This window comes from Danio aesculapii, chromosome 8, assembly GCF_903798145.1.
Source record: "Danio aesculapii chromosome 8, fDanAes4.1, whole genome shotgun sequence".
Taxonomy (NCBI): domain Eukaryota; kingdom Metazoa; phylum Chordata; class Actinopteri; order Cypriniformes; family Danionidae; genus Danio; species Danio aesculapii.
Window position 1 is genome coordinate 21,760,208 of NC_079442.1, and position 25,354 is coordinate 21,785,561.

Sequence of the window (25,354 nt, forward strand, 5' to 3'; positions counted from 1 at the left end):
TTTAATTTACCGTTAAAGTTGTTTCAGTAATTTTAAGGATATTTACCAGTATTACATGAATGAAGGGGCTATTATGTTAATTAAATAATGGCTTAAAGACATTCAGTTTTATTCGGTTGCTCTCTGCCTTTCTATTTTGTACATTCCTGATGTCTGAGTGCCATTCTGAGACTTTAATTTACGTGAACCCATAACCAGGCTTTCTTTAAATCACCAGTCATTTTAAAAATATGTATTTGTGCACGTTTATACTGTAGTGTTGCTCATATTGCCTTTAATAAGTACTTTTAGATTCTTTAAGCTACACTGAGTGTGTTTTTTTTATATCACCAAGATTTAAAGCACTTAAAGAAGTTCACAGTTAATGTTTTAAAGGCTATTTAATTGCCATTCAGTTTGCTTATGCAGCCTATATAAATCTGACATGGAACCGTAAAAAAGGAGAAAGATTTGAAGTGGCTGTACAGGAGTTTAATCATGCCTTAATGGACTGGTCATTATATTCTCAGCGGGAGCAGGGTTTAGTCAGAGCAGGATTAGCTCATAATTCAGTCTGACTGCATTAGACCAAGAATTCCTTGCTAATTATGCTCAAACATGGATTTGAACACAAGCTCCACAAATATTCCTTTTACAGTTCCCTGTGGCATCGGTAATAGATTTCAAAGAATCTTAGCACTTTGTTCTTTCCCGGCAAAAAATAAAATACAATAGTATTTTATAGTTCTCAGATATAACTTTTGTGGTCCTCCAAGGCATCTTTACATAAACTGCATTAATGGAAATGAATGCAGACGTTACGATTGTGTTTGTCTCTAAGTGGTTTTATTCTGATTTATGTAAGTGCCTTTGTTTGCCATTAATTGACGTCATACGGAGCTGGCAGACATCGGCAGCTTTTTCAATGAAAATCAAGCTTTGAAAGGGATGACAAATGGCAGGACTGTTAACAACGTATATCTGAAATTAATTGTAATGTATAATGTCCTCTGAACGGGGCTACACATTTTGCTTGCGTTGATTTATTTAGCTCTACCAGGCCTGTAGAATGACATGAGATCCCTATATATCTTGCATTATGGGCTGTAACTCTGTTTGGTGGAGTGAAATTTTGACACTTGGCTTAATAAGGTTTTCAGGAATGTATTGAACTTCTCGATTTGTGACAGCAGAGCTTCGTTAGTTGTGTAAATATTCCTCAGATGACATCAGTTGTAGGTGTAATGCTGGCAGAATGCTGACAGAACTCAGATTCTGTGATTTTTCTAAAGAGCCTTTATTGTGGGATTGTCAGTGAGCAGAGGTATTAACAATGTTTTTAGCTATACTTGGTGTTATTTTGACTTATATGAAGGTGTTTTTCTTCTTTTGTGATCTTTGGGAAGTCGCATAATCTATTTTTCGTTTCCAATTTCAATGTTTCTGGATTGATAATGTGGAAAAACTAAGTATTTAAATATATAAAAACTATCTGAACCATATGGGTTTCTAATTAAAGCGAAATTGATCTAAACAGGGCAGTATTTATTTATTTTTTGAATTAGCTATGGAAGTAGAGACTTATTTTCCACGTGGAACAATATGTGTTGTGTGGTTATGTTTTTGGTGTTGTTGTTGATGTTTAAAATCGTTGTAGCTTTTATTTATTTATTTTTTATTTATGTGTATATATATATATATTAGGGCTGTAACGATACACCAAACCCACGATTCGGTTCGTATCACGATTTTTGACCCACGATTCGGTTCGTATCACGATTTTTTTTTTCACGGGGGGTGGGAGAAAAAAAAACGATTTTTAAAACTATATTTTTTATTAAATAACATTTGAAAAATCTTTATAAACTGAACACCAAAGAACTTTAGAAGATTAACTATGCAAATTATTAACAATATAAATAGCCATATATAAAATTATTAAATAGTCAAAGTTATAACACTTCTGTTTTCTTTGTAACAAAATACTGTTGAAAAACAAACAGAACTAAACTCCATCGTGGAGATGACTCTAGCATGTTGAAAATTCTTCTTCAATCAAGTTCTCTTACATTTACAAAGTAAATTAAATGGCTACTGTTTCACACTGAGGTAACTGAGGTTTACTGCCTGTGCTGCAAACCACAAATCAAGTAAACATTAAACAAATAAACAACTTATTTCTCTTAAGAAAACCAAACTCGTTTGATTTAAGGGAGTTGAAAATTCTTCTTCAGAAACACCATCATGTCAACATTGTCTGGTGAGAGGCTTGCTCTCTGTGCTGTGACAATGTCACCTGCAGTAGAAAATACTCTCTCACTGGGGACAGATGTGGCTGGGATTCCGAGATAACTTTTAGCCAACTTGGCTAAATGGGGGAACTGGTTCTGGTTGTCCTTCCACCACACAAGTGGATTTGAGTCCACTGAGAGGCTCTGCACTGCTCTGTAATGCTGCACCTCCTCATTCACCACTTCAGACAAAGACTTGGATGATGATGATGACTGTTCAATTGAAAAGATGTCTCCAAACAGTTCAGCCATTGGTGCTCTTTTGGCTGGAGGAGGACAGTCACTGCTGCTGGAGGCTATCTCTGATTGCTCCTCTGTCTCATCCCTGGAAGTTTGGGCCTGTAAGACCAAATCCATAAAATAATTGCAGCATAATGTTAGATACAATGAAGGATATGAAATCCACGATGAATGAAGCTAATTTAATAAAGTTAAGCATTATTATTATTATCTGACTATATTTAAATACTGATTTAAATAAATTTACACTGATTTACACAGCACTTTATTTAATAAAGTTTTTATATTTTTGATTATATTTTATAATTTAATATTTAAATTAAATTTATTTAATTATATTAATATTAAAACAATCAAATACCTGAACAGTCTGTGAACAATCGTCCAGAATTCTCTCAGTCAGACTCTTGAAGATTGTGTCATGGGTGGTCTCATCAAGGAAAGGTAGAGATTTGAAACGGGGGTCAAGTGCAGTGCTCATGTGAAGAAACTGAATTAGTGCCCTATCCGTATCAGGGTATCTGTCCTCAAAGTCATGTGCAATAGCAGCTTTGATGTCTTTCACTGCTGTTGAGTCAGAGCCACTGTGCTTCATGGAGGCCAAGATTCTGTGTTTCAATGGTAAGATCATTGAAATAGTTGGAATCTGCTCAGTGCTCATGAGGGTTGTCACAGTTTTCAAAGGTTTAAGAACCTGAACCACGTCCTCAGCTAGTTTAACATCATCATCAGACAGAGTGACGATGTCTTTAATGTTCTTCTTGACACTCTTGTCTGTTAATGCCGAGAAAACAGCAGCCTGCTGCTCAAGGTAGCGCTCGAGCATGTCGTGGCTAGAGTTCCACCTAGTAGCCACATCCTGGACCAGCTTGTGTAAGGGCAGCTGTAGCATCACCTGTTTCTCCTTCAACACAGCTGCAGCTGTTGTGCTGCGGTGAAAAAACGTGACAACTTTCCTCACTCTGCCGAGGAGTCGGGACATCTGGTGAACGCCCATCCCTCTCTGCGCAGCCAGATTAACAGTGTGAGCAAAGCATCGTATATGCGGAGAAAATCCGGCCGCTTCGACAGCATTGGCAATGTTTCTGGCGTTGTCTGTTGTCACGGGAACGGGGACGTTTGATCTGCTGATCTTCCAATCTCTCACAGCCTCTTTAAGTATTCCCGATAAATGGTCGCTTGTATGGCTCTCATACACCGGGCGTGTTTGGAGGACGTGGTTTGCTATTTGCCAATTGCCCGTAATATAGTGTGCGGTTACGGTCACATAGCTGTCTGTGGCACGGGACGTCCATCCATCTGTGGTGATTGCGATGGTTTCAGCAGTACTCATCCCTTCCTCCACTTTAGCTTTCGTTTTCTCTTGAAGTTTTGGTAGCACATTTTGCGATAAATGCGCCCGGCTTGGTAATACATAACGGGGCTCGAGCACACTGAGTAAATACTTGAACCCCTCGTTATCGACAACCGAAAATGGTCGCATATCCAGTGCCATAAAAATTGCAATTGCATTTGTAATTTTCTGTGCTCGATCTGAATTCGCTGGAAATTTTGCTTGGAAGAAACTAGGTAGTGTAGGCTGCTGCCGGGTTGTTTTCTGTGCTGAAGCTAAATTGATTTCTGGATGGTGCCGTAGGATATGCATCTGCATGTTGGTTGTGTTGCCTGTCACTTGGGGAAGCGTCTTAAAGCACTTACGGCAAATTGTGTGGGTCTTGTCGACTACACGATTGCCATCCTTTATCTCCACCGGGTAGCCGAAATGTTGCCATACTGCTGACTTAAATGAGGAGGGAGGGTCCGCAATCTCTGGGTTGGTTGCCATGAGTCCTCACGTTCTTCTTCAACTAGCTCAACTTTTTGCAGGCAGGCGTCACGTGATTGGAAAGGTAGTCACGGGGTGTGTCGCGATTCTCCCTTATCACACCGCGACACAGGATCGTGGAACTGAGTGTCACGATTTCGGTTTCGTATCGCGTATCGTTACAGCCCTAATATATATATATATATATTTTTTTTTTTTGTCACATTCAGTATTAATCCACACACTGACAAAAGCTGAACTATTTTAAAACTTGACTGTCACACGTGTAGGAATAGCTGACGGTGGCCATAGCAATGACAAACGGCAGAGGATCGCAAGCTGACAAATGCATTTAAATCCGTAAACAAAGCAGCACGCGTCGCCTTTTCAACATGGCTTTAGACCTAATATGTGAAAATAAAAAGTTAACCAGATATAGTACAAGGCACGTGGAGCAGTTACAAGTAACAAAACTCAGTTAAATACACATTTTGCAAGCTAGAGAAAACAAGGGGGCAACCATTTTTAATCGGACTTACTTATACTTGTGAAATGGAGGAAGAAACTGGTCCATTAACTGTGTACTCATAACTGATAAAGTTTCTGTCAAGTTCTGACAAAGTCTCATACATCAATAGTCTTTGCTGATCCCTCCTTTAACAAACAGCTGACGAATGCCCTGTTGTAAGCGTGTAGATTTCTGAAGAACTCGTCAGAAAAATGACGGGAACACAGCACAAGGCTGGGGCTATAATGCTGAGGTATTTTTGCAAAAATAAACTTCAACCATTGACTCTTCACAGCCTCTTCTTTGGGTAGGGAAAATAACACTTTCTCTCACACTTCAGAGCACAGCGTCTTCGCAACATGATTCAACCGGGATCTGCTACAGTGTCGTCGACTTCTCTTTTTTTGCGACAGCGTTTGTGGGCGGGGCCAGGATTTTAATTTTTCCGGGTCTGCCCGCTCAACAAATGGGCGGGGCTTCAGTTCCGTATCGACGTCATGCTGACACAGCTAAAGATTTGTTACCCCATCGATTCATTGGAACTACTCTGAGTCGACTCTTTTATAGATGAATCAATAGTTTTAAACACTGCAGCTTCAGATTTAAGCATGAGCTGGATATTTCACTTCAGTTAGTGCTGTGTTACACACTGCATAGAAGGTCATTTTCAAAAACCCTAAATAACGGCTCTTTAACAACCCTCCATAATGCTAGTAAATCACACTCTATATTTGTATATGTACTGAATGATATACAGTTGTGATGACTATAGTAGATAATGTTGTTTTATTTAGTTTAAGTAATGTCTATTTCGGCATGATGAAATTCGAACGATGTAAAATTGTTAGGTACAATGAATATTTTAATCATCAATTTGTGTAGAATTGTGTCCTTAATCAGGTGGAAAGGATTCTGAATGATCCAACTTATTTTGTCTTTCCACATTATGAACTGCTTCCCTTTTGTAGGAAATATAGTGCAAGTTAAACTGATATAAGAAATTCTTTGTACCCTTTTCAGTGGGTTTATTTAACAAGAGTTTATCTTAATTAGCATTATAATAACTACTATGTTTTGTATAGTTTTTATAGTTTGTTTTAATGGAATGTCTGCAGCAATATGGTGATGCCCTTTATTGTCAAGGAGAATAAAGTTTACTACTAGTTTACCACTACTATTTAGTAATGTCTGTATATTTTTGTTTGCGATCGGCTAATAAGCTGAATTGGATGCTTAGAGTTAGCTTGTGCAGATAAATTTTCAGTTGTCAAGGGGTTTGAGTGTTTCACTGTCTGTGTCTTGACAGCGCAGTGAGCAACTATTCCTGTTCATGTCAGTGAATGTGCAGTGGATCTAATGTGCCAGAAAACACCCAAACATCACTTGAGGTGAATTCCAAATGGTCTTTTTTGTAGGGACCTTGCAGATGAGAGTAAACATCTGAAACTTTTCAAGAAGTCCTTCTAAAATCTACTCAACAACGGGATGGTCTTGTCCTACTGCCCACTAAAAAGTCAGGATTGTGAGATAAATCTGCTTTTCCACAGTGCGGTACTGTGTTTCCACACAACTTCAGTTTGGTTTTGCTCAGCTCGATTTGCATCTCCACTAGTTTTGTGCTGCTTTAAGTGGGTGGATTATTGCTATAATTGCAGCACCTCTACTGTCATGACTTCCTGATTTAATTTATTAATTTTTTTGTTTGGTTTCCTGGCTTTCAACTAAAGTCACATCTGGACATCTTCTACAATGCTGGCAATGGGGTATATGCAAAGGGACTTTTAATTTTAAGTCAGCTCAAAGGCTTCTGGTGAACTATCATGCCAATACAAAAATCGTTTTGTTTAAGATCTGCTTTCTTTATAAAGTCAACGATCTTCACTGCCTGATTGATATTAAATATAAAGTGGGTCTTAGACAGGACAAGAAGCACTGCATTAAATTCCATTGTTCCACACCATGTCTTTAAAATATGGATATTTATTTTACCATAGTATTTTCAGTGGAGTTTCTGCTATCACATTTTGCTCCTGACAGTGCTTGCGTTTAAACTGTCTTTCATCTCTTTTTACATTTGAACAACTAATTGATTGCTTACATCTATTATGAAACTAAAAATAGCCACATAAACTGTTCAACAGAAGTTTATCAGTGACTGAAAAACATTTGCTGTGCAGTTTATTTATTTATTTATTTATTAATTGCAGTTAGAGGTATTAAATGGTTTAAGCTCTGCTCACACCATGCGATTTAGCCACAATTTCAGTCATCTGAGACAAACTTGGGAAATCCTAATTGATTGCTGTAAAACAAGGTTAAAATATGTGGTATTTGATTGTTGGTTTGACATGTTCACTGACAGACAGTTACTGGTCTTTGCAATCGAATTTATCCTCCGGTGAAGTTCTGTCAATGTCGGAAGATTTCCTGTTGTGTAATTTCAGTTATGATGACTGTCAAGCCAAGAACCAATAGGAACGCAAAATCTGATGATGCAATAAGCATGATCACTTCAAACCAACCCTGAGGAAATGTCAAAACAGATTTTCTCCTGGTTTTGTTAAGACATGTTGTGATCTAAATTAACGATACACTTGTTTGTTTAATGTGAACATTATTTCTGAACACATCTTACTGAATGTGTCACGGATATAGACGACGTCAAACTTTGATTAAGTTTTTAATGCATGTACAGTTAAAGTCAAAATTATTAGCCCCTCCTCCGAATTATTAGGCCCCTGTTCATTTTTTTCCCCAATTTCTGTTTAACGGGGAGAAGATTTGTTTTCAACACATTTCTAAACGTAATAGTTTATTACTCATTTCTAATAACTGATTTATTTTATCTTTGTCATGATGACAGTAAATAATATTTGACTAGATATTTTTCAAGAAACTTCTATACAGCTTAAAATGACATTTTAAGGCTTAATTATGTTAATTAGGTTAACTAGGCAGGTTAGGGTAATTAGGCAAGTCGTTGTATAATGATGGTTTGTTCTGTTGACTATCGGAACAAAAGGATAGCTTAAAAGGGCTAATAATTTTCACCTTATAATGGTTCATAAAAAATAAAAAAACTGCTTTTATTCCAGCTAAAATAAAACAAATAAGGCTTTCTCCATAAGAAAAAATATTATCAGACATACTGTGAAAATTTCCTTGCTCTGTTAAACATCATTTGGGAAATATTTAAAAAAGAAAACAAAATTCAGAGGGGGGCTAATAATTCTGACTGTACTTGTTTGGCCCATCTTGGTTGCTGTTCAGTATCACATTATGGCAGCTGTGATTGCACACATTGACATGGGAATCATGTTCATGAAGTCTGACAGTTACAATATACAGTCATATAGGATTATTGATAAATCACAGTGTGATCTGGGCTTTAGTCATGCGAACCAATAATAGAGCTGCTGCTGACTATTTAAATACCATGAGATGATGCTGGTGGTGATTATTCTCTTGGACTAATTGGCGGTCAGCAGTGTATCTATGGCATTTTTTGGTAATGGTAAATTTGGTAATGGTCGCTTGGAACTTCACCTTAGGTGGTGTTAAAAAAAGTACTAGTTACTGAACTAAGTGGAAAAGCCCCCAAATGTGAGCAGTACCAAATCATGCCATGCAGAAAAAAATAAAATAAAGTTTGTTTTTTTGTTGTTGTTGCTTTTTGTGCTTTTTTATGGCGGAACCAAGCTTCTTCAGATGTAGTCATGTGGCTGGATTCCTCTATAATAGCCACTAGATTTCCTCTTGCCGTTTGTGTTTTCTTGTCCGTAGTGCTGTCCAAGGGACTTGCGATGTTGAGTTTGAGTTTAACCAGCTCAGAAAAGCAATTTTATCTCCAGATCATCAGCTGAGGATGGCAGAAGTGCCGTGTGTGTGTGTCAGCAGGAGAGGTTGCGCAAAATGGAGACCCTCTTGACCTTTGAAAAGTACAAAACACGCTGCGGTTCCAGGCACAATTGAAGCAGTGATTCTGCCACCTCTCATTACTGTTAACAATATAAGGGTCACCCTTTCCTAAAGCCCTTGAAATTCACCCCAAATCCTCTCCAGCCTTTGAGACATTTTGCACCATTTTTTTGTCTGAGGTCACTGTGGGCTTTGTGCAAGGTCGACGGCGAAGGGAAGCTGGGACATTCTGCCTTCTCACTGTCCTGATTTTAGCAGTAACCCCGGCAAGTTCATTGAAGTTAGCATGAAAATATAATTTTAAAGAGTTTTAATGTGATAAAGGTGTTTTAGTTCAAGTGTTTAAAGTTGTGTTTATAGTATTATACTGATACTATACAATATATATATATATATATATATATATATATATATATATATATATATATATATATATATATATATATATATATATATATATATATGAAATCTAGCTGTGTGTGTGTGTAAATGGAGAGAGATTTTGGTTATTCTTTCCCTATTTAATTAACAGTGCTCAGCATAATTGAGTACACCCCACTTTGAAAATAAATATTTGTATCCATTTCTCAGTGAATATGGGCAATGTATTTTGGTGCATTTAAAAAAAACAGATTTATTAAACAGATATATTTATTAAAATAGTATTTTAGTCACAAAACATTTAGAAATTGAAAGAGAATACAATTAAATTCAAGCAAAATATTGCAAAAAAAAATACAACTTACAAATTTTCTGCTACATTATTATTTTTTTTTATTAATTTATTTATTTATTTTTTGCTGCTTTTGATTTTTGTATTCAATTTTTTTCTATAACATATAAATTTGGGTGTACAAGTTTTTGGAGCGTTATCGTAAGTTATTTTGAGAGATAAGCTCCAGATTTGGGTTCAAAAATCATATGTTACCCACCAGCCCTACAGTTCTCAACCCAGTTTGAGCTGAGATCAAACCAACAATTTCTTGCATGTGAGTCGGTTGCTCTAACAAGAAAGCTAAAGACCATGGTCTCTAGCGTCTGTCGCTAAAGAACCTTTTGAGGTCAGGGGAGTGAGGTTTACCTGCATAGCACTTTGCTAGCTGGCCTCCGTTACATTCACACCCCTAAACCTCACTGCCATCCCGGACGAGCCCCCACATGTAACTCACCAGTCCTACAGCTCCCAACCCGGTCTGAGCTGGGGTCAAACCGGTGATTCCTCACATGGGAGTTGGTTGCTCTAACAAGGAGGCTAAACACCATGGCGTCTAGCATCACTAGAGCACCTTTTGAGGTCAGAGGAGTGAGGTTTACCTGCATAGCACTTCGATAGCTGGCCTTCCTTACATTCCGTTTAATCATTAATTAATTCATTCATTTATTCATTCAAATAAAATAAAATAAATAAAAATAATTTAATTAGTCAGCGTCAGGATGTGGATGCACTGGGGCGCTGTTCTTTAACAATTTGGTGTTTGTGAATAGATTTCATCAAAAAGAACACAAGTAATCTTGACAAACTGTACGTCAGTCTAAAGCTACAACTCTCAAGCAGCCATTGTGGCTTGTTGATTTATTTAATGGAAAGCTTGTAAAGAATGTATTTGCTAAATTTGTGTAAATTGTGCAGAACACGCTTAGATATGGAGTACATACTTATCATCATAATAACAAGACACACACATTCATTGCAGTACATCATGGATTATTTTGAAACGGAGTCCACAAAAAAACATCCCATCAAACACATTTAGTCCAACGACACAATAATGTTGAATTATGGATGGTTATTTGTTCGTGTTACCATTTCTTCCGGAGACCTGTTGTTTACATTGTTTACTATGTTACTTGCGCGCGAAAACAGAGTCTTTGTAGTAAAAAGACAAGACAATGTCATAGCTTGCAGTGTTACAAATAAAATTAGACCATAAACTGAATAAAAAGTTATAGTTATACTTAATAAAATCTAAAAGAAGTCAATTGTTTTGACGTTCTGCATATGCTATCTGTCAGTCACTTTTAGCCAATAACTTACTTTCTAGTTTGACTGATGGAGAATTTAGCCACCGGTGCATGATCTTTCAAAATAATATGGTCACGTTTATTCATCTATTGGACACAATGTTGTTTTATTGCCCTTTGTGCACACTCATTGGTTAAGTGCTCCTGTCAATCATTATGTCGCGTGACTAGTTTGCAAAAAAGAAGCAAAGTAAATGGATTGCGAAGTTTTATTTTGCTGAAGGTTTTGATAGAGATTGTTTGAAGCAATAAGGAGAATATTTCTGAGGAGAGCTAGTACGAAGATGATGTGGATGAAGATTAACTTCCAACTAACTTCAGAAGAGTTAGGAGATCAATATTAGGTGGAATAATATTCAATCTTTTTATTATTCTGTCATTTTCTAAAAAGAAAAACAAACAAATAAATCTAAATTATTAAAAACATTGTTCAAGTCATTAACAATACATTATATTTAATATATTTTTTAAGAATTCACATACGTTAAATTCATTTTAATAGGATCAGTCATAGAAATGAATTGAAACTTTATCAAGGTTGTTAATTGATTCTATAGTAATAGAAACATTGAACGGCAGGCGAATCAGTAGACCAGTGGCTTGCTCATATTTTGCTTTCATGTCCATGTGTATATTGATATAATTGTTACTGTAATTATTGTATGCATATCTCTCTACTTTGTGAAGCTGAGTGTTGTGTAACCTTTGTTTATACGCTTCACTAGACCCTTGAAGGGAAAATGGGAAAGGGCTAATCTAAATTAATTACATATATACTGATAATAGCTATGAAAGTCTCCATGGTGAACCATATTCAAAGGCATTATAGTATTTTGAGTAGGAGAATACTGGAATTAATTGTAAAGCCAGTGGTTCTTAAACAGCGCTGATTTACTGTTCATGTGCTCAACAGAAATTACTGTAATTGGTCGTGAAGGTCATCAATTCACTGCTGTTACAGGGACAGTACAATACAGATACAGGGACAGTACAATACATTACAGTATCGATTGGTACCGAATTCCAGTATCGTGACAATCCTACTGTAAAGTACTGGTTACATTTATTTCCTGATTTAAAAAAAATTAAGAAGTCATTTGGAGCATTTTTGCACAAAAATAATAAAAGGTATCTTGTGTATTACTTTTAAATATTTATTTTATGGTACCAGAACACAATACCAATGTTTTAACTACAGAAGGGTTAAGTAATCAGTATGTGGTAGAATACCTCATCTCAACCACAGCAAATGAAAACATTTGTTATTCTGTGCAATTTAATAAAAAAAAGTATGACATGTTTTATTCTTGGACTGCACATATTTGGAGAAATCTGACATTGCGAGATTTTGTTTTTCTGCAATATATATTGTGATGGGAATATAATTTCACTAGATGAATTGGATAGCTACATTTGCAAAGATTTCATTCATTTAAGACAGAGGTCTTAAACTCGCGGCCCGCGGGGCGATAGTTTGTGGCCCCCGCCTTAATTTGAAAGTTTAATGTCAGTGCGGCCCACGAGTTTGAAATGGATGGCACTTTACAGATGGCACTCGGGGGTGGGACGTCAGCTGGGCTTGATGCAGGCAGAGAAACATTTCCCATTGAGTGAAAGTTACAGCAGCGTTGACACGGAGTGTTTTCCTCCGTGCCTGCTGGCTGCCTCGTTTCCAGTGGGCACACAATCGGACATTCGTCCCAGCGCGCTTCATTTACAACACTTTTAAAAAAGTTTTTTTTAAGTTGCTGCCCAGCGGGAGATTATAAATATAAAACTGTATATAAATAAGTGCTTCATTTGAGCTGGGTCTTGCCAGATACTGTTTCGGGAAATGTCAGATATTCGTGTTTTTCTTTCCGGTATTTACTGATTCGGCATTAACTTGTGTGCAGTGAATACCTTTGTGTGTGTGTGTGTGTGTGCGCGTGTGCGTGAGAGAGAGAGAGAGAGAGAGAGAGTGCAGTGCAGTGTGGATTGTGTGTGAGCGCACGCATGACAGTAGTCATGCGCTATTAAAAGCAAAATTCACGTTTAACTATTGGTCCTGAACAATATTTTCAACCAATCATCTTTCTTGCGTTTACAATCACTCTCATTGTTTGGTGGTTATTGTTTTGCACGCAGTGAGCAGAAAAGGAATCAAAGTGATGCGTACGCGGCGGTATAAAAGAAAAGTAACTTAATGCAGCCTGTAATGTAGTCGTCTGCAGTCACACATCAACACCTGTCCATCGGCAATAAGAGTCCACGGTAACCCAGACCAATTATAGAGCCGCACCGTTATTTGTGGGTCTTTTGCATTGCTCTACCTGCATTATATTTGCATTGCCTCACACAATAAACATTACATATACTTCTATATGATGTAAAAGTAGTCAAAATAAATGACAACACAGTGTTTCTTTTTCCTGTAACAACAGCACTGCTGGTAACAGTAAATCTAATTATTATTATTACTATTTATTACTGATTGATTTATATTCTTATTAATTTTTAATTCGTGTATTTTTTCATCTTATTTTGGGGTTAAAAAATTTCCAATCTTCTCAAATCTCTTTATTTTTTTAACGCAAAATAAGATGAAAAAATCTTACCCCCATGTCACTTTAGTTTGAGACCCCTGATTTAAGGCAAGGCAAGTTTATTTATATAGCACATTTCATACACAATGGTAATTCAAAGTGCTCTACATAAACAGGAATAAAAGAGACAAGTATAAGAAATTAAAACAAAGAATAAAAATGAGAAAAAAACTGATTAAAATATGTTAAAACAGGTTTTAAAAGAATGAAAAAGAAAAGAAAGACATAACAGAGCGATCTGTCGGACATAGCACAGTGCTCATTCAGTAAAGGCACAGCTAAACAGATGTGTTTTAGTCTTGATTTGAATGTGCCTATAATTTTGGAGTATATTAGATCATTTCTGGAAGCTGAATCCAGCAGCAGGGGGTGTAGTAGTTAAAGGCGGATTCACCCTGCTTTGAACCATTTGAACTGAACCATTAAAATTTCAAGTTGATTTGATCCTAAAGATCTGAGTGATCAATTGGGTTTGTATTCAGTGAGCATGTAATGTATTGAGATCCTAGGCTATTTAGTGATTTATAGACAAGTAATAATACTTTAAAATCGATTCTGAATTTAGATCTCTGAATTTAGATTTAGATCTGAATCTAGAGTATTTAGATCGATTTTGACGATCAAGTCATTGATCAGTGCGTTTGCATAAATCATTATAAAATACAAGCATATCTAAATACAACAGAGCAAATTTAAAATTGAAACAAACAGTGCGTTGTGGTTTTTTTTGGAGAGGCTAACAGTATTCAGGTATAGAAATTGAGCGATCAGCTATAAAATATCATGGTCATCATTGTATTAATGTTTTAAATAGAATAATATTTAGTTGATCTAATCCTGCAATGTGACTATTGCGGATAAACACATTGTGATTTAGATGCTCAAACAATATATTGTGCATTTCTTTCTCTTCTTTAAGGGAGCATTATGTCGTTCATAAATGACAGTTATTTGTAATATGTAAGTATAATATTAAATTAAACATTTAATTTGATCAGATACTGTTTCATTATATATTATGCAAATATTTAGTAAATTTATTATACTATGATTTTTTGTTTTTATTTTTGTTTTGTTTTTTACCATCAGTTTTTAGACCGATTATCTCCCTTTTATTTATTTAATTATTTTTTAAATTACAGAATCTAGAAGGGAAAAATGCCTGAGTTGTCTGGCTGAGAATTTACCTTTGGTATCACATTAATATATATTTAAATATATTCCAATTGTCCCATTTTAAAAAGTAAATAACAACATTTTAATCAAATAAATCCAGCCCCTTTGAACATTAAAAAAAGAAAAACATTGCAAAATCCCTCTTTCAAATGACTTTGCTATTTTGTCTATACTGCAGAAGTTGAGAGACATACGAGTGTAATGTCTGTCTCTGCAGTTATTTCCTGTTGTCTTGTCTTTCATCTGCGGGAGTTGGAGTTCTGGATGAGTCAGAGTTGCAGTGTTTTAAGTCGTCTGTGCTTCACACTGCTGTTTTGTTATATGAAGTGTAACCATTTTCCTGTCTTTCCACACACAGCTTCTGTCTCGCCCGCCGGTGCTCATGTTCTCTCCTAACTGTTATTTTTCTCCCTGAGATATTGCTCTGTGATATTGCTTCACCCGGGTATCAATCTTATTTTGTTTCTCTATTTCAGAACTGAGCTCGGAGAACGTGCGCACATGCTTTCAGATCATCAATGCCTACATTTATCTCTCAGCTACAGATTTCTTACAGGTAGGCACAAAAAATATATATGACTTCAAATAACTAGTCATTCAAAGAAGACAGGAATGACAGCGTGAGCATAACCTTATTTGCACTCTCTCTAAAGATGAATGTGTTGTAAATCTGAACAGAATGGTGTGTGATGTTTCAGTTATTGAAATTTTGTGCGTAATCATGACTTCTGCAGGAGTCGTTTTTTTGCAAGAGCTTTTAAGCTTTTAAATCCTAAAAAGGCATTGAATTTCAAATGACTTTCAGAGTCATTTCTAAGTTATAATTCATTCATGAACGTAATCACAAGTGTAATGAGGTGGAAATAAATACGTAAATGTTGATAGATGCACAGAAAGAACATTTCTGGGTTGAAACCAATGACTCTGAAAGCACATGGCCAAATACCATTATTAAAAGTTACTTATTTTAATTTTTAATGAAAGATTTTGTGTAATTGATTGAGTCATTCTATGACATTTAGTATTATGTGCAATATAATATAAATTCCACAAATTAATAAAACAATCACACTTTCATTTAAACTATATATTTATAACGGGCTTAAATTATACTTATTTTTATTTTTTTTAAGTAGAATCAAATTTGCTTTTATTAGTAGTAGTAAAACTTTATTGTCCTTGACAGGAAACTTGTTATGGGCATCGCCATATTGCTGCAGACATTCACTAAAAACAAGCAATAAAAACAATACAAAATACAACAGTTACAAAATTTATAATGGTAATTAAGATAGACTCTTATTAAATAAACCCACTGATACAGGTACAAAGGATTTCTTATAATGGTTTAACCTACACTTTGGGACTCTATATCTTCTACCAGAGGGAAGCAGTTCGTAATGTGGAAACAAAAAGTGAGTTGGATCGTTTTATGTCCAAATGATAGCTAAAGACTTATTTTCATAGACAAAACATAAGTCAAGTATTCAACTCTTGTAAATATAAAGACAATTCAGTAACGCTTTCTATGAATCACATGCTTATAATGAATTCGAACTCTGTATATAATTTTTTATAGTAATGTTTATAAAGTGTGTACAGAGATACTATGCTATTATTGTCAAAATCACAATTGTGAAAGAACATGTTGAGGAGTAAAAACGCACTAGTCTTGGTCTTTGTTGTGAAGCTTGGGCATGGTTGTTGTCCACTGTGACACACTTCACAAAATAAAGCTATTTATTCTTGTTTCCAATCCTATTGACGTCAACAAACACCATACGTCAGATAGATTGTGCCAAAACCGGGCTTGTGTTACCTGAAACCTGTAAATCAGGGTTGAAAGTGAATGTGTGGCCACCATAAAAATCTATCAAATGGTCAGAAATGAAAACAAGATGTTTTCATGGGAAACTTGTATTGGATAATGAGGTTTATGTCCATGTGTAGCGTCTGCTATATTTATATTTTGTTTAACAAAAAGTTAGAATTTCAAAGTGGTAGAATTAATTTAATATCTGTAATGTTATGATGGAAGAAAACCGTTAAAGTGTCATCTTTGTTTAACAGCATTTTTATTTTTATTAATATTTTATGAAAGCAATAAGCTGTGATTTCCAGTGATTAAAGAACACCCAAGGGGTATTGTCAGACGCAGTGGTTACTACATATATTAATAAACATAACCACCAAATTAGAATAATTTATTCTTGATTATTAAAAATGAAAATCATTAGTTCTAAGGGATAGTTATTTAAATGATACTTATTTATATTAAACGGATTATTAAACAAAACAATGTTGATTTATTTTTTGAAAGATTGTTTGCTAGGAATATTTGAAAGAAGATATTTTGAAGAATTTGGAAACCAGAAGTCATTCATAGTAAAAATAAAAGAGAATGAAAGTGAATGGCTTCCGAGATTTTTGAAAATATGTTTTTTTCAACATAAGAATGAAAATAAAATAGGTTTGGAACAAGAGGGTGAGTAGATAATGACAGAATTGTCTAATTTGTCATTTATTACACATTTGATAATTTAACTAGCGCTACATTCTATCATTCTTACTCTTCACATCTCCGACCTTCCTAATGTGCTGGAATGTTCCATAATCTGAAATATTGATAGAGCTTTTTATTCTATTTTCTTCATCAATGTCAAGCTGCTTTGGCTTAATCTACGTTACAAAACTGCTATATAAATACAGATGCATTGAACTGAACATGCTGCATAATGGGCTGTGTCATGCAATATGTTATGGCATAGTGAATAATGCGATATTTGATACAATAGTTAATCAACATGTTATTTTATCACAACTTCTGAAAGGGAACAGCTGCGGCAGCATAAAACAAACTAAACAAAAGTAACAAAAATGAATACAGTGTATCACCAGTTCCACTGGTATAGTTTTAAAAAACATCTTTCAGAGAATGCGTTAATGGTAGGCACATAAATATACTTTTAAATTAAATCCCTTATTTATTGTAAAACATTGTGATACATAGCACAGAGGAAATAAGTATTGAACACCAGTTTTCTCTGAAAACATATTTTTAAAGGTGCTGCTGACTTGAAATTTTCACCGGATGTTAGTAACAGCTAAAGAAATCCATATATGCCAAGAAAACAAAACTAATAAGTTTAGAAATTAAGTTGTGTAATAAATTGAAATGACACAGGGAAAAAGTACTGGAAGAAAGGAGTATGTAACATGAAGAAAGGGATATGTAGATTGGCAGTGAAAGCCCAGACAGCATCTAAAATCTTTCAGTAGTTATTCAGAATCAGAATCAAAATCAGTTTTATTGCCAAGTGTGCTTCACACACACAAGGAATTTGTTTTGGCCACAGAAGCTTCCAGTGTACATAAAGTGACAATTCAGGAAGCCTCTGCCCTTTTGTCTTTTTAAATGAATATTAGCTGCTTTACTACAATATCTACATTACCAGGATGATGATGATGACACCAGAGTGGACATTTCAGCAAGACAATGATCCAAACGCAGCCAAAGAAACTCTCAGATGATTTCAGAGAAGGAAAAAGCAAGCTGTAGACTGGCCCAGCCAATTACCTGACTTGAATCAAATTCATTCATTCATTTAATTCATTTAATTTTATCTGCTTTTCTGTTGCCGAGTCGCATTGGCAGTAGTCTTAGAGTCTTAGGAGAGAACCCCAGACTTCCCTCTGCCAAAACACTTCCTCCAGCTCCTCCGGGGGCATCTCGAAGCTAGTCCCTCCAGCGTATCCTGGGTCTTCCCCGAGGCCTCCTCCCAGTGGGACATGCCTGGAACAACTCCCTAAGTAGTCATCCAGGAGGCCTCCGGAACAGATGCCCGAGCCACATCAGCTGACTTCTCTCAATGTGGAGGAGAAGCGGCTCTACTCCTAGCTCCTCCCGGGTGACAGAGCTCCTCACCCTATCAATAATGGTGCACCCTGCCACCCTGTGAAGGAAACTCATTTTGGCTGCTTGTATCCAAGATCTTGTCCTTTTGGTCATGACCCAAAGCACATGACCATAGGTGGGAGTAGGAACGTAGATTGACCAGTAAATCGAGAGCTTTGGCTCAGCTCCTTTTTTACCACAACGGACATGTACATCAACTGCATTACTGCTGCCGCTGTACCGATCTGCCTGTCAATCTCAAGCTCCATCCTTCCCTTACTCGTGAACAAAACCCCAAGATACTTGAATTCCTCCACCTGAAGATGGCAAGCCATTATTTTCCGGTGGAGCACCAAGGCCTCGGACTTGGAGGGGCTGATTCTCATCCCAGCCACATCACACTCGGCAGCAGACCGTCCCAGTGCATGCTGAGTTGAATCCAATACAAAATAAAGATTAGATTTGAGAGATGAAACCCACAGAACCATCAAGATTTTTACACTCTGTTGAAGTCTGTGACTTTATTCTCCATATAAGAGGTGTCTTTAAGCTGCCATCACTAAAAAAAAGCATTTCATAAACAGTATTAAATACGTTTCAGTAGTTCAATGCTTTCTCCTTATGTCATTTCATTGTTATTACACATAACTCAATTTCAGATTTTTTGTTTTGTTTTATTTTTACGTTTGTATTGTTTGGGTTTTTACCCAAACCTGGTTTAATTCCATGTCAACACCTTCTTTAGAAATATTATTCCCAGGAAAAAACATGACATGTTCAATACTAATTTCCCCCAACTGTTTCGTGATACCCACATTTGCAATATTTCTAAACTTTTGGTACAATGATCAGCACTACTGTGAAACAGGGACGATTGTGTTTTTAATCACCTTTTCGTCTTCCTCCAGAACTATGCTGAAGCCCTCTGCAGATCTTTCTGTGAACTCTTGAGCGACATCACCAATGAAGGCCAGGTCCAGGTTTTAAAGGTACTGTATGACTCAATCTTTCACACTCCATCCTGACACAGCCCGATCCATCCTTCCCTGCAAGTCTCTTTTGTGCTCGTCTTTCTGGCGCTCTCTTGTGAAATAAGGTGCTCTGGCACTGCAGCAGAGTAATGACTGGAACACCCGTTCCTCAACCCTGTCGTTTTGGTTTTGACGAAGCTCAGCTATATTTCATGACGCCCTTCTCGACTTTACTTTCTTTAGCTTATGCACTCAACTCTTAGATCTGACAGAAGTGGTGTGCTCTTTGACATCGTTGATCGTTTTTTTTTTTTTTTCTTTTTCTTATTTCCACACCATCAGTTAGGACAGATTTCTGCTTTGAAGAAATGATGAAAGTGCTCTGCGCGGGACCCTGTTATTTTCTAAATTATTTTTTGACCGTTTTAATTAATGCATTTAGCAATGTGACCAATTGGACCTTGTAGCACCGATAATTATCTTACAGGGGTCGTGCTGCTGAAGCCTGCCTAATGTGGGCTTCAAAGCAGGGATCTTGTCCGCTCTGCAGTGCCGCTTCTCTCTGGAGGCATTGGGACAGAGCGGCTGCCAGGATGCTGCCATTAGAGATAAAGCTTTCCGTTTTGGCCTCCAGCTGCTCCTTCGTAGGTTAGCAGATGCTCATCGGAGACCCAAAGCCAATTTGGAGCATAAAACGTGATTCGCGGCTCTGCTGGAAGGACTGGAATGCTAGGAATAGCAACCGAACCAGAGGTTTTGGATAATTGTCTTCATATTAGAGTTGTGTTGCGGTGACATGTTTTGTCATTTCTTAAGGGCATAAAGTGAAACTTTTCTAATTAAGTTTAATTTATATTTCTCTCTGTCTGGATCCTATTTTGCGTGGAGTGCAGGTGTGTGCATGCATCCTTTTACTTTCGTGTTTTCTGATGTGCCAACAGGCAGCATCTTTCCACAAGAGTGAAGGCAAGTTTCATTGGAAAAAACGAGCCCAAGGTTATCAGAGACATACATGTATATTTTTGACAGTTTGATCGAAAGCCTCGTTTTGTGCCATTTTCATGGTTGAAATCTGCACGTACAAGACGTCTGAGGAAAAGTAAAAAGTATGGTGTGCTGTGGTAAAATCTGCAAACCGTTTGGACTGACTGTTAATTTGACCTGTATACTTGTATATAACAGATGTATTTTTGTAGTCCTGTTGTCCAGCCGTGTCTTATTATTTTTTGTCTTTCACAAAAGAAACAACAGGAGTTTTGCCGTTTATACATGCTAAAATCTGATTTGTTCAATTCTCTGATAAACACGTTGGCCTCTTTGGTACTTTACTGAATGTCGTCACACTCGATGAAACACTGAAACAAGATAGTCATTAAATCATTTGTTCAGTAAGTTTGTTCCACAAACATATGCATCCAGTTAAGATGAAAATGAAGTCTTTAGGTGTAATTAAGACATTAATTTGTGAGATTTTTAGTGAGTAGTTGAATTATTTATAGGTCACTCAGTTATGAAGCAAAACAAGCCTTTATGAGTGAGTCATTGATTTATTCGTGCCTTTTTTAGATTTGTTCAAATACATTGATTCATTCTTTCATGCAAGAAGTCTTTTTGAGTGAACAGGTGATTTAGTTATTTATTTAATTTCTTCAGAAATGCTGATTCATCCAGTAGTGAAACAAACGTATGTTTTAAAATGAGTCATTTGAAAATAAATAAATAAATTTATTTAGGAATGTTTACTTTTCCATTCATTCAAACTCCTCCATTCATTCAGTTAAAGTCACTAAATCATTATTTAAGAGATTTGTTTAAAACACTGATTCATCCAGTTATGAACAATTTAAGTTTTCGAATGAGTCACTAAATCATTCGTTCAAAAGATTTGTTTAAAACACTGATTCATCCAGTCATAAACGGCTAAAGTTTTCAAGTGAGTCAATAAGTCATTCATTCAAGAGATTTGTTTAAAACACTGATTCATCCAGTCATGAACAATTGAAGTTTCTGAATGAGTCAATGAATCATTCATTCAAGAGATTTGTTTTAAACACTGATTCATCCAGTCATGAGCAATTGAAGTTTTCGAATGAGTCATTTAATCATTCACTCAAGAGATTTGTTTAAAACACTTATTCATCCAGTCATGAGCAATTTAAGTTTTCGAATGAGTCAATAAATCATTCATTCAAGAGATTTGTTTAAAACACTGATTCATCCAGTCATGAGCAATTGAAGTTTTTGAATGAGTCATTAAATCATTCATTCAAGAGATTTGTTTGAAACACTGATTCATCCAGTCATGAGCCATTTAAGTTTTCGAATGAGTCAATAAATCATTCATTCAAGAGATTTGTTTAAAACACTGATTCATCCAGTCATGAGCAATTGAAGTTTTTGAATGAGTCATTAAATCATTCATTCAAGAGATTTGTTTGAAACACTGATTCATCCAGTCATGAGCAATTTAAGTTTTTGAATGAGTCAATAAATCATTCATTCAAGAGATTTGTTTAAAACACTGATTCATCCAGTCATGAGCAATTTAAGTTTTTGAATGAGTCATTAAATCATTCATTCAAGAGATTTGTTTGAAAAACTGATTCATCCAGTCATGAACAATTGAAGTTTTCGAGTGAGTCATTAAATAATTCATGCAAGAGATTTGTTTAAAACAACGATTCATCCAGTCATGAACAAAGTTTTTGAATGAGTCATTAAATCATTAATTCAAGTGATTCGTTCAAGAAATTGACTTATCTAGTAATGATGAGTTAATGAATCATTTAAGAAATGCATTTTTAAACTCTGAGTCATCCTGTCAGTATTTTTTCCTTAATTAAACCAAATCAATGAGCCAATGTCCAAGTTCCCCTTTTCCTCACATTAAAATTATATGATGGTTTAGAGCACTGCAAAAAAAAAAAAAAAAAAAACACACACACATTATTTTGATCTCATCTTGCCTAAATATAAGGGCCTGCTGTAATGCATTTTGGCCATTGAGGTGCTGTAGTGCAAGACTGATGCAGTCTAATAAAAGAAGACATGAGACATGGCTCTTATGAGAATATGCTGGAGTGCTAACAAAGCAAAACCAGCAGAGTGTGGGAAAGTTTACCAAAACAAAAACAAAAATGTGCAAAAGATAAACTCACATGGGAGTTCTTTGTTATTCTTTGCTTAGGGGTAAACAGAAGTTTGATACACGCTAACAGCAGTTTCTGTTAGCGATCCTCCCAATGCCACCCACTCTGCTGAAAGTGTGCTTCCCGCTCAGTTACAAAATAAACACACAATAAAAATGACAATGGGGTATATGCACAGCTAGTGTTTTTCCCCTACTGATAAACGTCCGGTGAAAGGTTTATGTGACTATTTCAATTTCAGATGGTTGCTTTTACAGCATCTATGTTGTGATGTAATTTAAAATATAATCAGTTAAATAGACTTAAGCATTCATTTATTAAGCATCAAGCGTAAAACGAGATGAAAAACAGTGTAAACGCAAGCTCCGCCAGGAGCAGCAGGCTAGTGGAAAAACTGAGGTAAAATAAATGTCCATATTTTAAAGACATGGTGCAGAACAATTGAATTTAATTCAGTGGCTTGTGTACATCCTGAAACCCACTTTATATCGTATACTGTATCAATCAGGAAATGAAGATCATTGATTTTTAACCCTTATGTGCTGTTTTCATGCACTCTGGGGTGATTTTGAGTCTTAATTTGGCCATAACTTTTTTTGTGTTTCAGCTAGCTAAATGATTTTTTTTTGTGACAAATCATATTTTGACACATATTTTGAGAAAAACACTTTGGAATATAAAAAAAAACACAATCTGGGCAAATTTACTACCTTTTTGATATTTAAGTTAAAGTGCTGGAAAATAAATCAGGTAAATATGTTTTTTCAAATTCTTTTTGCATAAATCTGTTAGTCGACCTCAGTCTTGATCAAAATTACTAAATTATTTAGTAAATTAGAGGATTTTAGCTCTTTAATTACCAAATTCATAAATGATGTCATTGATTTGGTGAAAACAAACACAGAAAATGACGTATTTTCAAGATAAAAGGTCATTTTGTACTGGATTTTTTTTTACCTTTTATCAAAGTCTTGGACATGTGAATGATTATAACAGCATTGTTACAACATGTTACATTTAAAAAAAATAAATAAATAAACAAACAAAACTGAATGCAAAGCACTACACCCACACCCCACCTCCAGCTAAACAACAAATGATTGACATTAGTTCACATTCTCCATGTAAAACAATTCATTCGACTAAAATGGTTATTGCTTTTATTGTTGAGGAGATACAGCCACTGTCTACTGTAGAAGTGATTATTATAGTATGACTTTTTTCTCTTTTGGGAAATGTATTCAACGTATAAAGCTCAAAGACTTATTTTGATTTTGGGATTTTATTTTATAGTCCTACTGTTCATTTTCTTATTAAACATTTTAAAGGTTTAAAATCTGTTTTTGCCTTAATATAAATTATTTAATGTTAGTTCTCCTTAGGCTTTATTGCAGTTTTTATCTCACTGGACAGTGAATTTACTTAACTAAGAACACAAAACCTACAAAAGTACAAAACTCATTACTTTACATACTTTCATTAATCTCTATATACAAAATGTATTAGGACTGTGCGATTAATCGGAATCGGATTGCAATCGCGATTTGAAACGTTACGATTAGCTAATCGCAACAGGCTGTGATACGAAATGTATATGTATTACATAATTTCCCTCAACCAAAGCAAATATGTCACTGCCGTCTGTGTGTGACAGTTTTACTAGCTAACTGAGTGAGCACACTTTTGTTCTGCCCTGTCAGAATTGTACAGCCGGACTATGCGGAAAGCCCACAATTAAACAAACAAACAAACAGGAAAGCGCAAACAAGTGGGATGATGGCGTCTGCCACTTCAGTAGCATTAATAGACGAATTAATATCAATGAAAAACTACACGACAGTAATATGAGAATATCTTGTGATGTTTTATAAACAAATTTCGGGAGGAGCACGCGCAGACGTTTCAGTATCAAATACGTCATTGACAATTATTCTATTATCCAATCAGTTCATGACCAAACCCCTATATATACCAAAGCTGTCTTACCTGCAGCATCTTACAACTTTAGCATCCCTCCACCACCCCGTAACCTCACCTCTTAAGCATTACAATCCCGGGGGGAGCGTTCTGGGGCCGGGCTAGATACTTCGCTCGAATCCCAATTCCTCTCTGTTTCCTGATAAGAGGAATAACTCGAGTTTGGGTGTCTTCCCCGAGCTCAGAGCCCTCTCCCCGGACAGCACGCCAAATACGCTTTATTCTGAAACTATTGCAAGTGTGAACTCGTGAAGACACAGGTACCAAACAGAAACAGGTAATTTGTAAGAGCTGTCACAGAATTGTTGCCACAGCATGAGGAAATACAACAACCAGCACCTAAAAAGCACCACAGACGGCTATATGAGGAGTGTCTTGCTAGAAAGTCAACTAAAAGTATTGCCAGTGACACTCAATCTAGCAGCAAGCAACAGCAAAGTACAATTTCAGAGTTGTTTGCAGCTGTTACACCATATGAAAAAAACATAATGGAGGCACCAGTAGATAACTAATGCCATAATTCACTACTGTTTGGTCTAGAGAATAATTTGTGTTTAATTTCTGAATATTTATCAACAAATTTGAATAAATGTTGGAGTAAGTTTGATATCTTTTTCACTTCCTTTTTTTTAACTAACACTCACTGCATTTTAGCAGTAAGAAGCTATGATACAGAATATTGAGTTATAGCTTGACTACAAAATTGAATCACAAATCAAATTGAAATTGCAATATCTGTTAAAAAAAACACAATTAGATATTTTCCCCTAATCGTACAGCCCTAGCCCTGAACTCTGGGCTCAGAAAGTTGTCAGAATATAATTTTAACCTACATTTTT

At 35.8% G+C, this 25,354-nt stretch overlaps 1 protein-coding gene across 1 annotated transcript in view; it reads left to right on the forward strand.

Moving 5' to 3' along the window:
* The window catches only part of ipo11 (importin 11), a 311,095-nt gene that overhangs the window by 193,706 nt on the left and 92,035 nt on the right, over nucleotides 1–25,354 (forward strand). Inside the window, exons 17-18 of the mRNA XM_056464319.1 lie at nucleotides 15,000–15,079; nucleotides 19,327–19,407. Coding sequence (XP_056320294.1) covers nucleotides 15,000–15,079; nucleotides 19,327–19,407 — 161 coding nt within the window. The remainder of the gene's footprint in view (nucleotides 1–14,999; nucleotides 15,080–19,326; nucleotides 19,408–25,354) is intronic.